The sequence below is a fragment of the Meriones unguiculatus genome, chromosome 17, assembly GCF_030254825.1.
Source record: "Meriones unguiculatus strain TT.TT164.6M chromosome 17, Bangor_MerUng_6.1, whole genome shotgun sequence".
Lineage (NCBI taxonomy): Eukaryota > Metazoa > Chordata > Mammalia > Rodentia > Muridae > Meriones > Meriones unguiculatus.
The window spans coordinates 48025293-48040453 of NC_083364.1; the positions used below are offsets into that span (position 1 = coordinate 48025293).

Genomic DNA, 15161 nt, shown 5'->3' on the forward strand with positions numbered 1-15161 from the left:
TGCCTGGGTGTGTGGGTATCAGTATTGGTTGGCTGAATTCCTTAAATTCAGGAACAATGTTCATTCATGTTTGTATCCCAGCCACTGTGGCATATCTCTTTGAATCAATGAATACCCAATAACTACACTAACTGGAGTTTGGCCTTGGGAGGATATCTCCAGACTCTGAAGGAAAGATGTTTGAATTTCATGCAATGACTATGAATGCACAGGTGCCACCTCTTCATCTGGAATAAGTCCCTGTTATTATAAGCCAGTGACTAAATGTGGGCTGGGAGCCCCCCCCCACTCCCCACCTCACTGCAACCCTGAGCTATCCAGTTTTAATCTTTTTCCATTTTCTACTTCAGTGCTTCATCTAGACAGCAACCACATGAAGCAAACTGGAGATGGAAGTTTCCTTTAATTGGTATTCAAGACCTCACTTTGCTTAGAACTTTAATATTTAGAAAGAACAAGTAGCCAGTACCAAAAGTGATCATATTCCATTGATAGGCATCTACAGGCTGAAGGAGGCCCTTCCCTTTGCTGTTGATGAAATGTGCCATCACTCATTCTCTCCGTATCGTCAGATAAGTCTCCATTGTTTTCACAGCAAGAAGCGTTCTCATCTTACCCCGACATGATGGGGGTGGGAGGGAGCTTCTAAGATACACTACACCAATGAAGTATCATCATCACAAGCTATGAAAAAGGGAAATGTATGCTTACCATAGGTACTTTTACCATGAATTTCCCACCCCGGATATGAGCAGAATCTAAACCTAAAGACTATAAAAATTTAGATTTCTTTAAAGCTTAAGTGTTCACTTTGAGAAAAACCTCAAAGTTATGCAAGAACAGTGGTGGGGCGGAAGGAGAAGCAAGTACCCAGCTGCTTTGCACATCAGAGTGCCTGAAAGAGAGCAGCAGATTGGATCAGAGACAAAACCACAGCAGTATCTTTTGCTTTCACAAAATCATTCAAGCTGTTTGCACTGTCCCACCGGTGCTCTTGAGTTTTTCCCCCCCCCTAAGATGCGGCTTGGGTGAATAATATGATCTAGCTCTGAAGAACCCTAGGAAGAAAGACGAAGCCTTCTGCCTGAGGCGTTTCCCTCTGTCTGATATGTGCTGGAAATGAAGACCCTGCCTGCCATGCTTGGGACTCCAGCGTTACTTAGGGAACTCTTCATCCTCAATCTGGGCCTCTGGAGCATCCTTTGTCAGGAACCTACTAAGAGTAATGGTAAGGCACCTACTATGAGGATTTCTGGTTTTCTTCCCCACGATTCATGACAGTGATAGTTTTCTTTGTTGGGCTTGCTCAGTGGAGAGGGGTGTTCATGTCCAGGGTGTAACTCAGAATAGTGAGTTACCTTTGCTTTTTGAGAAGGCTACAGGATGTTTGTGAAATTAGGACATGGCATTCGCCTGCCTACAGAGCTAGAGACATGTCTCGATGGTAAGTAAAAGAGATTTGAGCAGTTGTTATAAATACTTTACAGATTTGTCGCTATTACTAACAACAACAACAAAATACCTCTCTGGCTGCCATGCTGATGGGAAAGAAATCTCATGTTCTTTCTCTCCATGAGAACATCAGGATGCTGTAGTGCTTATGTATGTGGGAAAGGTGTTGGATACTTGAGTTTATAGCTGTGGCCATGATTACTCTCAATTTACACGCAATCCAGACAGAATCCCTCCTTGTGTCTGCGGGGTGTACTATGAGAACACTGAGGAAGCCTCATGCTGTAAAGTAGGAGAGTAGAGCACACGTGGTGCTTCAGTTTGTTGGACGGGGTGATTTGTAAGTGGTTGCCAACTGATGCTAGAAAACAGCTCTCCATAGGCGAATTGTGGCTCACCCCTGCAAACACCTTCACGTGAGCCAAACTTCCAACTCCTTTCTTACTCTTGCTACTTTTCACCCATACAAGAACCATGCAGTTATAGAGGGAAAGGCCCTTGAATGGTTGGTAGAAGTTTCTTGTTCCTCAGTTAATTCTGGGATCAAGCAAACTATAAGAAATCACCTCCCAGCAGAATACATGTGTCAGTTGGGCACATTTACTTTAAATTGGAAAACATAACCACTGAGGTCCTGTGGAATGTCATCTTGAATTTTAGAATTGTAAAGTTTTGAATTGAATTCTGATGTCACAAGACCACATAGCCAGGGGCAGAGTAAAATATTTCCACAGTTATCCAAACTCTTATCAAAGTCAAATATTAAACTGAATCTACTTAATTCTAAGGGATCTATAATAGACTGGCTGCCATGAAACAAAGGAAAATTTTTAAATTTTGATCATAATCATCTGTACTCCATATCCCATCCTACCCAGTGTGCTATAAACTAGTATTTATGTACACAAACTTGGTTATCGGAATTGGATTGTTTACTATCTCTGCCACTTATATTATGGACTCAGTTAAGTTTCTCTTCCTTTCTTAGCTCATTTAAAAACATATAATTATACCTAAATGATGGCTCTCTGTTACATCTATAGTGACTAGCTATGATAAATACATGAAATTTAAGTATGATAATGTTAATGGTAATTTGGTTAATAGGTTTTTTCCCTCAGTACCTCTGACAAAACCCAAACAAATAAGAACTAAGGTTTAACACTAACACTTTAAGTAGTTCTCATTTTAAACATTTTATTTCATCTTTTTAAAATTGTCAAATAGTGTATATATATAATTATGTATATATATGAAGTATAAAGTAAGACTAACATGCATAAACTGTAGAATGTTTAAATCAATCGAACTAACTATGGCCTCACATACTTATTATTTAAAATCTACTCTGTTATTAATATTAAAATAATTAGCCATAGTCACTGTGCTGTGACTAAAACTTTTGATTTCTGTCCAGCTTTGACTTCACGCTTTGTGATCAACACTTGATTCAAAGCTAAAATAATGAATAAAATACCTTGTGTGAAATTTTTAGCCCCAAATGTAATGAATTAATACATGTAGAAAATGAAATGGAGCAGTTTAGGTAAGCACTGACCAGGTGTCTTATAGATCAGTTGTTATGGTGGATTACAGTATTATTCAGGCTAAATTAATGGGCCCATGGATTACAGTGTTACCCACACTGGATTACTAACATAGATTGGTTGCTGGTGGGATGGGTCAGAGTGCAGAGGTGCTTGCAGCCAAACACCATAACTTGAGTCCAATCCTTAGAACCCACGAGGTAGAAGGAGAGAACCAAACCCTGCATCCTGAAAGTTATCTTCCGATCTCCCACACACCCACACATATACTCCAGTGTAATGCACACACACACACACACACACACACACACACACACACACCAGATGTAATGAAACATATTTTAAAAGAATGTAGGTTGAGAAAGGAACATTTGGTGAGGGTTGAAAGTGTGGCTCAGTGGTAGAGCACTTGCCTATCATGTGTGAGGGCTTAGGCTCTATCCTCAGCACCTTGCTGTACCCTCCTTTCAAAAGAAGAGAGTAAAGAGTAATCTTTGGTAATAATTTATTCTTCTGAATGGCTCCATTCCTTAAAATTATACTAAGGTTGTGAAGAGCCTTTATATCTTGAAGAATTCCTGTGACTTTCAATAACCACCAAATTCCTTATTGCAGTGTATTCTCAACCCATTTAAGGATGGTTTAAAAATATGTCCCCCAGTTATAGTAATATAAAATGCTCAGGAAGTGTACTTTTGTGTTTCTCAAAAAAGAAAAGAATAGAGGACAACTCACCCAGTTTCAAGAACATAATTTCTTTCCTGATGGAAATGGAATATAAACATCTGTTCCTCATGATGCGAGAGTGTTCTAACTGCAGGTGGATACTGCTCCATCTCTGTGGGCCTGGACCACTCATTCAGAGGAGGATCAGATGAGGACTTCAACTTTGTGTGTGTGTGTGTGTGTGTGAGAGAGAGAGAGAGAGAGAGAAAGAGAGAGGTAGAGATAGAGAGAGAGAGAGAGAGAAGAGAGAGAGAGAAGAGAGAGATGGAGTAAAGGCAGTAGCAAATCTTTGATCAACCATTGATTATTGTTATAAAAACAGTCATAATATGGCTCAGTGAAGGTACAACATTTACAGTTTAGGTCTTTTGAGAACACAGTGGCTAGAGTCATGTCACCAATTTGACCTTGCATGTGTCTTCTTTCTCCTAAAGGTGAGAAGTTTCTTTGTGGAGCCATTTTTAAATTGGGGCAGAACAGACAGATGCTCTGAGTCAGTCTATTATTGCTTGACAGTGTAGCATGTCTTCACCTCACTTCAAGACATTTTTATTTTAAAATTTTATATGTGTGTATGCATTTGTATGAGCCATGTTGTGGGTGCCCACAGAGTCTAGAAGGAGGCACCGGATCCCTGGGGATGCAATTACAGTGGTTATAAGCTGCCTGATATGAGTGCTAGGGATCTCTGGAAGAACAGCAAGTGTTCTTACCTCTGAGTCATTTCTCCATGACATAACTTGCCTTATGACTTCAGGTTTTCCTGTTGGAATGTTCATGTGGAATACTGGAAAGAGAGCTGCATCTTTTACCAAACTCCCAACACCTTTTGTGTTTCATGAAAATGCTATTTATGTAAATACTAGGAATACATTCTTATGGCTCAGAATTTCCTGGACTAAACACAATGAGATTAAGCCCTGTGCTGATTATATCCTTGAATTGACTCATTAGCACTGTGGGGCTTTTAAAAAATTCTCTCACTTCCTTTACCCCACTATAAAAACTATCCTTTCTTGTAGAAATGAAGTTGAAACTGTTACCACACCTTCATGGGACTTTGCCATTTCACTTCCATTACCTGTAACTTTTGCTGTCAGTTGGAGTCCAACATTGCTGAAAGAAAAAAAAAAATATTGAAAAGTATTTGTAATCAGATTTGTATGGTTGCAATTCACCTTTTGCTTGCTTGGTTCCTTGGACAAGCTCTGCTGTGCAGTGGTTAACAATGGGTATCTAAAGACAGCCTGACCAGTGGCCCATGGCTGTCACTTACCGGTTATGTGACCACACCCGTTTTAGTTCTCAGTTTTTCAGCTAAAAAAGAACACGGTTGTGGTGTTTTATGGTGGTAGTGTGCCAATTAAAATGCCTCAGTTCTGCACAACACCCAGAACACTGCGGAACACCGTCAGTGCTGTGTAAGTTTAGCTAAGAGTGATTATTTGGGATTGTTTTCTGTTAATTCAAACTCTAATTAGCTTAACCGTTCCCTTAAAGTGATGTATCGGGACGTGAGACTTTCTTTGAGGCTGTCAGACCTCGTAGTTCTTCGTGTTATCTGTTATTATCTTCTGTCACAAGGAGTGCTGATAAGCGTTATCTTTTCAGTTACTCATTTTCACTGACACATTGTCAGTAAGATGAAGCGTTTGTATCTTACAACTCACTTTCTCAAGTTCTCAGTTCTCCTACTTTGAAATTAATGTAGCACTGTGTGCCTGTCTTGTATGCTCTTTGCTTATGGCTTCTGTATTTATTCCACGGAAGGAGTGTCATATGTGCTTGTGTTCATGTATATGTTGGGTTGTCATTCTTTGTATCCTCAGAGCCTGGCAATGTATCATTTGACATTCCTGCTAAACAAAGATCACAGGAGTGTCTGACGGACCTTACAAGGCAAAATCAAGTCGAGTTGGTAGGTCAATACTTTTTGCCTCTTCCCTACTTGCTATGTTCCTCTAACGAGCAGTCTGGAATTCATACCCACCACAAGTTGTCCATGGTTCAGAAGTCATCAGTAGGAGAAACTGAGGTGTTCAGAGTTCACCTGGATGGTCACAGCTCATTCCGTTTTCTTCTGTAGTGCTAGAAAAGCAAAGTGAACATTGGGGAACAGTTGGCAGTTTTTTGTTTTTTGTTTTTCTCTCCCATGGTCCACCATATAGTCAACCATATCTGGGGCTTGAGGTCCAGTGAAGCTCAGTGTGCCATCTCTGTAGCAGACTGCATTAGGGATGTAGGAAAATATATTGAAAGGGAAGTGAAAGTGGCCTTCCCTGTACCATTCTGATTTACCACACTTTTACAGAGCACCGCAAGGAAACAACTTTTCACTGACTATATTTGTAAAAACTCCTGCTGGTTTTGATAGAATGTGAGAGGAGCTCACCAACTCTACTGTCGACAGCTTTTAAGGTTGGCTTCTCTTCCTGAAAGATTTGTGACCAAGGTAGAGGACCCAACATCTATGGAAGACAGGGCCCACTTGTACCAGGCTGTCAGTGTTGCCTTGACAAGAAGCATTCTGTATCTTATCAGAATGAATTAATCATTTTTCCTTGGAGCCATTAAACTGTCCCAAACCTCCTGTTATTAACTGTTATTATGTATTACCAACAGAACTACCTGCCAGAACCTCACCCTTGACACATAGAATGAACAAGGAATTCCATGAAATAGAGTGAATGTGATCCTCTGACTTGGGGGCAAAGGATAGAAGCATTAGGAGATATTTGCCACCTGGTAGACACATAATGAAGTACCAAGAGCCAACTAGAAAAGAGTCAAAGACAAAGCCTTTTAGTTTGTAGTTTTGCCTGTCAATCAAGCCTTGTTGGTCAGTGTAATTTTATAACAGTTTTATTTATATAAGCGAATTACAACTTTACACAACTTGTCCCTTTTCCATCTCTTTGTTTGCCTGTTTCAGATCCCACTCCTTACTCACCACTGTTAATCCCATGGAAGCAAACAGGATTAACTTTTCAGAACAGAGGTACTTGGGGAAAACCTTTAGATTTCTATTTTGGCCCGGACACTCATTGGCTTTATAGCTTTTGACAATTACTTAACGTATGTGTCAGTTTTATAAATTCATATTATTATAGAAAATAGCAACACCTGACGTTTATGGTTGCTAGGTGTAATCTTAGTGTTTTGATAAGAACTTTTCCTGCATATTCTCATTCACAGTGTCTTGTGGGTAACAACCCGTGCCTTGGAGCACAGTGGATCTGGGTTTAAATTATAATCCCAAGTCTTTCTCTCAGTAGCTAGTGACCTCTGGCAGGTGTCTTATTTGTTCTAATATTCAGTTTACTCAACTTAAATATGAAAGTAGTGCTAGTAACTATAATGCTGTAAACATGCTCAACCATGCAGTCCATAAGATAAAAAAACCAATACCGTCCATTATACCATGTTGCCAGCATTTTTTTGGTTAACTATACTCTAAAATTACATGAAGTACCAATACTTAATTATAAAAGACTTTATGTTAATTTATTTGAGCTAATCTGTTTTGAATAGATTTTAGGCAAGCTAGGTTCATATATGTTGCTTGATAGACTAGGTTTACTAAATGCATTTTAACTTAAAAATATTTTTTAAATTATGATAGGTTTATGAAGACATGAGCCTACCAAAAGTCAAAGATCACTTCTATATATGATGCCCCCAAATGCTTGGCACATAGTAAGAACTTAAGAATTATTAAGCATCTCTCTATTTGCCTGCTTTTGTGCTGGATCTGGGAGGTGTGTATGGCACATTGATATGGGAGATTTGGTGCCCTTTTGGGTAACTAGCTATGAATATGTAGACATAGTTCTGGAGTTGACTGTCATGGGTGGCTTAAAGTGCACATCTGCTCTCTGGATGACCTCTCAAGGTCTCTGCTTGTTCCACCTTAAGTATCTCTAGAAGAGGAAACACCAGGCACCCTTTAGCATTTAAAGACAAATGGTATTTTAAACAAAAATTTAATTATTATTAAAAATGTCTGGCTTAATGTCTCTGATAGTCATAGACAACTAAATTTAAGAGATAGTCTTTAAATTCTTTTCCAAAATGTCACAGTAACTATAAGAAGTTCTGGGCCTAGTAGAAGTTTTTTTTTTTTTTTTTTAATACCATATAAAAGCAAATTTAAATGTTTCATATGTGATTATGAAGATGTATATGCTTTAAGTGGAAACGATTATGAAAATCCTTCTCTGCTGTGATTCAAGTCATGTTAGATGAATTCATACCATATGTGTGCTTCCTGGAGATTTTTTCAGCTCCATTACACAGTAGCCTCAGCTTTCATTTGTCTCCTTTATTCTTGACACCAAGACACAAGTTTTCTTCCAACAATGATGTTTTTCTAGTTACAGTTCTGATTTTCACTTAGATATGTATATACATTGTTTTCAATCATACATCTCTATGTATTCCTAAACTTTCTGTGAATATCTGACTTATGGAAGCAGCTCATTTACCATAAAATGATGTATTTAACCAGAGCTATGATACACTGAGCAATATAGTTCCTGAATGAAGTGCAGGTCCCCACTACACCCCCGTGTTACTGTGTTTCTGATTTTGTTACTTTGTCAGCTGGCTTATGGGAAATACAATATTCCGATTCTCTGATACAGTGCCCATAATTTTCTCAAGTGTCTGGGTTGATGTCCTAGGATTGTGAATGTGCAATTACAAGGCTGTGCATGGACTGTTTGGGGCTTGGTGTAGGCAGCTACCTCGGAGGATCCCCACATCCCAGTTCTAGGGAAGATGCAGCTCTTGCCCTTCCCCAGTGGTGTAAGTGTGCCGCTTCACCATCCCTACCCCTTAAGGTAAGCAGACTCTAGTATCAAATATTGGCTGGAGACTTCTCCCTTCTGATTGTGAAGACTTTTCTACATTCGTAGCCTCCCCAGCATGTATCTGAAACATTTGCTTATTGCTTATCTATCACAATATCTCTTGGCAGAAGCTAAAGGGGTTCTTGGCTAATAAAATATAGGTATTAATATACCATTGGTAACAATTTTATTTTCCTAAACTAAATAATTTATTTGTCCATCTCTAACATTGCATCTCAACTTAATCCAATCTCCATTCTTTTTTTTTTTTCCATTAATTTCACTCAATGACTGAAACCATTTTGGTTTTGAAGTTTCTTTACATGTGTAGGAACTTTTCAATGGAGAGTTGGTGACTCTCAGTTGAAATTTGCTTTACAGTGATAGCTGTAATCAAGGCAAGGTAGTTGAAGTAATCACAGAGTAACAGAAGTCATTTTTTTTAAAGGTGTAGAGATGGTATTAACTATAATGACAAGAGGATTGGGTTTCTCTAGAGGTTGGGTTGGGGTTAGATTCCTCTTCTTTCATGAAGCTTTTCTCTACTTGCTCAACCAGAAGGGCTTTCCCCCTGTTGAGGACAGGAGATTATGGCACATCTAAAATAAAAAAAAATTAAGTCTAATTGTAAAATTCTGTTAGAAACCACTACATTCCTAAATGATCATAGGCAGTGGGACATCTCCAACCTTAAAGTATGGATGAGAAGGTACAATCCCATACTGACTAGTTTTTACTATTCCCATGTATCGGGAGTTCTAAACAATGTTCATGGTAAAGCATTTCCCACGAGAATATTTTTGGCTTAAGTTCTAATCAATATTGTGTTTTAATAATATGTATGTAATTTGCAAATTAATATGTTTGTAATATTTATTCTCAGCAGAAATTTTACCCTACCTGAAAGCTAACTCAGAACTGCCCAAACTGTAGAGCTGGTTCTAAACACATGGATTCCACTCCTTGAGCTCACTTTGAGCATGAATTGTAATGCTCAGAATCACTCGAGTTTGATTCTGGCCAGTTTCCCCATAGTCTCTGTGATAATACATATTCCTAAAACATTTTTGTTTGGTGACTTTATTTTATAGATGTGGTCATTTTATTCTTTGTTTCCTCTTATGATTTCTGAAAGTGTAGTTTTTATATGGAGGCAGCAATTGTTCAAAATAATGCAATCCAATCTTCACATTTGCTAGACACTATCTGGTTATACAGCTGTGTATACAGTTCATATAGAATAGAACACACAAGTAGCTTTTGGGAGACTTTTAAAGCGAGTCCTCCATTTCTAGTGACCCACAAAGAGATATGTTGGTATATGAAATTCTGGGGGTGGTAAGCTTCTTTTTTTGTCTTAATACACATGTTTCTTTTATTTTTAACATCAAAATTTCCCTATCAGATATGAATGTTTGAGGAAAGCAGCAGGAGCAATAAAACCAAGTACCAAGTGACTGGGAGTTGGCAGATAAGACCGAGCTAAAACAACTTGTGATTATCCCCTTATCAGAAAATGTTTGCTTGTGAAGACAATCCATCTTAAGTGTCACACATTTGAGTGGCATGTTCTGAGGCAGGCAGGAAGGGATTGTCAATGTGCCTGCCAGACAGAAGATTAGAACTGTGACATCTGACTCAGTGAGTCATTCTTGATCTCCTAACATCAGTTTTAGGCTTTGAAGATAATAAGGAAAAAAAAAAAAACATCTTGCCTTATTTGCACGCAGATTGAGTATTCTTGATTCCTGTAAAAGCATATTCATCCTCTATTCATTGTAACATTCAAGAAAAGGTTCTGGGCCACCTGATGTGATTTGATTTTCAGTCACTCTTGTCCTGCTGAGAAGGGTACTCAGAAGCTACAGTGGTGTTTCTGCCATCCCATTCCTAGTCAGTGGCACAGTGAGGGCCAATTTTGAGCTCTTTTCTGCATGTTCTCCCTGTGCTCCTCTCAAGTGTGTAGTCACAGAATACTAAAGATGGACAGTTCATGAGGCCTCAGTTCTCTGGCTGAACGGAAGGATGATACAGTGAGGAAAGAGAAGCTGAAGGTCAATAAGATTAAATGTCTGTTTCAAGTACACATCTGTGCTGTCATTGGAAATGGTTAGCTTAAAAAAAAGTTCCTATTTTTCATTGATTTCATGCCTTTTATGTGTCTACCCCTTGGACATCACATTTTTTTTTCTCTCTGTGGATAGAAAAAGTTTCAATGTCCCCCAACTGAGCTTGTCGTATTCATTCTGAAATAAACAATGATCTCTGTCACTTCCAGAAAAGCACAGTGCTGCTGTGTGTCTGTTCCTTAAATCTGCTGTGAGGCTTCTGAACTAACAGGAAGCCTTAACCTTTTCACTTTCTCAGACTCCAGCAACTCACCTGTCTTTGCTCTGAGGGTGAAGGTTGGTTCATCCACGGAAGGGCAGCTCAGCCTCCAGCAAAGCACCCCAGCTGCCCATGCCAAGTGTTCTGCACCCCTGTACCCGTGTGCCTATGTAGAGTGTTATCTCCCATCATTGTGCATGTTTATTTTTCCATATGGTGGCAAAGCCCACAAAGGCAGACATCATTTCTAATCCCTATACCCTCTAACAATGAGTATACAAGACCTCCCTGAACTTTCCTTTCAGGCGAAGGTACATTTGAAGGGGAAAAGAGTAGTATATAATAGATTTATTTTAAGTACTTATCACTACACAATTGTTTCATGACTTGAACAGTAAGTTCACGGAGAACGGTTGGTATTTGTCCACAACTACCTAGTTGTCCCGATGTACTCAGGAAAATGAAAAAGGGAAGTGAGGCGGCTGAGATCTCTTAAGTTGAGAGAGGAACAGACTTTGAAAACAAGGTTTCACTTGGCCTTTCCACCCTGGCCTTCCTTGCTTTTTGCCATAAATCTGACCACATCAGGTATTTTATTGCTAGGCACTTCCTTTTGGTCAGCAGCCTTACCCTTTCTCTTCATGTTTTTGAAAATCTCACCTTTACAACCTACCTTTGAACTTGCTTTCATGCTTATTTTTTAAAAAAAAAAATTGAGGCAATTCAACTATGAAGCCTTAAAGTGAAGTTGTTTGAGAATCCAATATAGTTTTAAATAAGTTTTACGGTTTTAGCATCTCGAATTCAATAATCAGAGATGCTAAAGGTTTGCTGCAGATTACTAGTCTCCCCCAGATTCCTGATAATTTAATTAAATTTCTGTTATTCTATGCAAGAGTTGATGAGATCTTGTATAAAAGTAACCCTGAGAAATTTCTTGTGTAAGAAAGTAGTTAAAGGCCCTGAGCATTCATTATCTTTAAAGGAACCATGGACTGTAATTTTATTTAAGCATCATTATAGCCCATAATTCCATAAATATATTCAGAAAAAAGTATTCGGGATGAAAGTTAGTGAGGAGGCAGAATAGGTTTATTGAGAAAGAATTGTTCAAAACGAAGAAAGAGCTGAACACACACCTTTATTTATTTAATTATCTATTTATTTATTACAATTTATTCACTTTGTATCCCAGCTGCAGCCCCCTTCCTCATCCCCTCCAATCCTGCCCCCTCCCTCTTCTCCTCCCATGCCCCTCCCCCATCCACTGCTAGAAGAGGTCCTCCTCCCTTCCTATCAGTCTCATCAGGACTGGCTGCATTGTCTTCCTCTGTGGCCTGGTAAGGCAGCTCCCCCCCCCCCCCACTCACTGAGGGGAAGATGATCAAAGAACCAGCCACTGAGTTCATGTCAGAGACAACTCCTGATCCCCTTACTAGGGAACTCACTTAGAAACTGAGCTGCCATGGGCTACATGGCTAGGGTTCTAGGTTATCTCCATGAGTAGGGTACAGAGCTAAACAGAATTCTCAATAGAGGAATATTGAATGGCAGAGAAACACTTAAAGAAATGCTCAATGTCCTTAGTCATCATGGAGATGCAAATCAAAATGACTCTGAGATTTCACTTTACACCCATCAGAATGGCTAAGATAAAAAACTCAAGTGACAACACATGCTGGAGAGGATGTGGAGAAAGGGGAACCCTCTTCCATTGCTGGTGGGAATGTAAACTTGTACAACCACTTTGGAAATCAATCTGGCGCTTTCTCAGACAATTAGGAATAGCACTTCCTCAAGATCTAGCAGTACCTCTCCTAGGCATATATCTAGAAGATGCTCAAGTGTATAAGGATGTTTGCTCAACCATGTTCATAGCAGTTTTATTTGTAATAACCAGAATCTGAAAACAACCCAGATGTCCCTCCACTGAGGAATGGATACAGAAATTGTGGTGCATTTACACAATGGAATAATACTCAGCAATTAAAAACAAGGAAATCATGAAATTTGCAGGCAACTGGCGTACACCTTTAATCCCAGCACTCTGGAGACAGAGGCAGGTGGATATTTGTGTGTTCAAGATCATCCTGGTCTACAGAGTTCCAGGACAGCCAGAGCTATGTAGTGAGACCCTGTCTTAATAATTCAAATTCCCTTAGCAGGTAAAACAAAATAAGCAAAACGGGACAATTCCTTTTGTTAAGGTCTTTGTGGCTTTTTTTTTTAATGTTAAAGGTAAGACTAAGCACATGATCTTAAAGTATTTCAAGCTTCCCCACAACACACACACTTTTATTCTTTCTTGGTTTGTTTCTTTGTTGTTTTGATTTGAGTTTGTTCCAGCTGCTAGGAGAATTCTATTCAGTAATTCTTAGATGGTACAGAAATACAAGTTACATGTTGTAACTGATGCCCCAGAGCTTCTAAAGTTGTCAGGAGCATGTCCTTTCCTCTGCTTCTTTTATGCGAGGATCTCAAAAGAATAATGCAGTCCTGCAGTTATGAACGTGAGCATTTACACATGGCTGTATCCTGAGCAACCAAAGCTTGAACTGTTGAAGCCAGTTCCTGGTTTGAAGCAACCACACTGGTAGAAGCTTTTGTAGACCAAATTGCGACACTTATTTGTTTCAAGAAAGGGGTGTAAATGAAACATAACTTTAAGTTTTTTAATTGTTTTTGTTTTTCATATGACACGATTATAGGTTAATTATCAAAGGATAGTAAAATTGTAAGAACTATGTATAAAGCGAAGTCAGTTTGGTATCTCACATTGTCTATCTTTCCTGCTTGGAGAAATCTTTTTTTCATTTGTCTTGGCTTCAGATCTACTTTGTGTGTTGAGGTTACAAGGTAAATGATAATTAATAATAAAATAATTCATAGGTTAATGACAATATAACTTATTCAATGATGTGGAAATTTTTAATTGTTTTTCTATGCTACAGGTTCTTTTTGTTTATGTTTTTTAAATTTATTTTTAAGATAGTGTCTTGCTATATAGCATAGGTTGGCCTGAAAATTGCTATGTAATTCAGGCTGTGCTTAAACTAACAATAATCCTGTTCCAGCCTCTTAGATACTAATATTATACAAGAGGCACTACTTCTGGTTTGTGAAAAAGCTTTTATAAACTCTTGGCAGTTACTAACTCAAGTTTCATAAGTTATTGAAAAACATGTTTCTGGGAGGCACATTTCCAATATATCTGTCTGAAAAGGTAGGGTGCTGTTTCTCTTTATGCTTCATGAAGTATAGAAACATAGGCTGTCATCAAAGCATATTTTACCTAGTGATGGTTATCCTGAGCTGCATGTCTCTCATACAGATTCATGGAAAAGACTGCAAGACAGTATTAAAGTCATTGAAAAACAGGGGAATGCTTATGTATTTACCATCATAACGTCCACAAATAATGATACTTTGAATTCTGCCTTTCCAATTTGTATCCCCTTTATTTCCGTCAGTTGTCATATTGCTCCAGCTAAAATTTCAAGTACTATATTGACGAAACATAGGGAGATCTGGCAGCCTTGTCTTGTTCCTAATTTTAGTGGAATTGCTTTCAGTTTCTCTTCATTTAATTTGATATTGGCTATAGCCTTGCTGTAAATTGCCAGGCAAGGCTTCCAGTGGCGGGAGTGGGGCAGCTTAGCCACAGAACCTTCAATCTACAATCTGTCCTGCCTGAAAGACATGCTCGGACAATGGTAGCTCAGAGCTTGTAGGAGTGGTCAACCAATAACTGGTCTAACTTGAGAGAGTTAACCACACCAGAGAGGGAGCCTATGCAACACTTCCTGGATGGCCAGGAACAGGAGTCTAAATAACCCAGAGACCCAGGGCAGAAACCTGGCAAAAAAAAATCCATAAAATCATTCCAAATAATATTTTGCTATTCTGATCAGTGCCTAGTCCAATTGTCATGCGAGAGGCTTCCTCCAGCAGCAGATGCAAAGACCTCAGGGAACCCCTGGGAAGAGGGAGAGAGAGGAAGGGTTGTAGGAACTGGAGGGATTGAGGATAGCAGGAAAACATGGCCTACAGACAGAATCAATTTAGCGGGCTCATATGGGCTCACAGAGACTGAAGTGGAAATCGAAGGATCTGTATGGGTTTGTGCTAAGTCCATATATGTTATGGTTGTTTAGCTTGGGATTTTTATTGGCCTCTTAACACTTGGCGTGAGGTTATCATTTAGTATGAGCCAGCTGTGTACCCCACTGGGCTACTAGAAGTAAAGTACTGAAAAGCA

At 39.0% G+C, this 15161-nt stretch overlaps 1 protein-coding gene across 2 annotated transcripts in view; it reads left to right on the forward strand.

The window, feature by feature from the left end:
• The first annotated feature begins 828 nt into the window (after positions 1-828).
• Positions 829-15161, forward strand: part of Btla (B and T lymphocyte associated) — a 28224-nt gene continuing 13891 nt past the window's right edge. For both annotated transcript variants that reach the window (XM_021626482.2, XM_060370480.1), the window contains exon 1: positions 829-1228. In XM_021626482.2, the coding sequence (XP_021482157.1) occupies positions 1120-1228 (109 nt within the window). In that variant the 5' untranslated portion in view covers positions 829-1119. The remainder of the gene's footprint in view (positions 1229-15161) is intronic.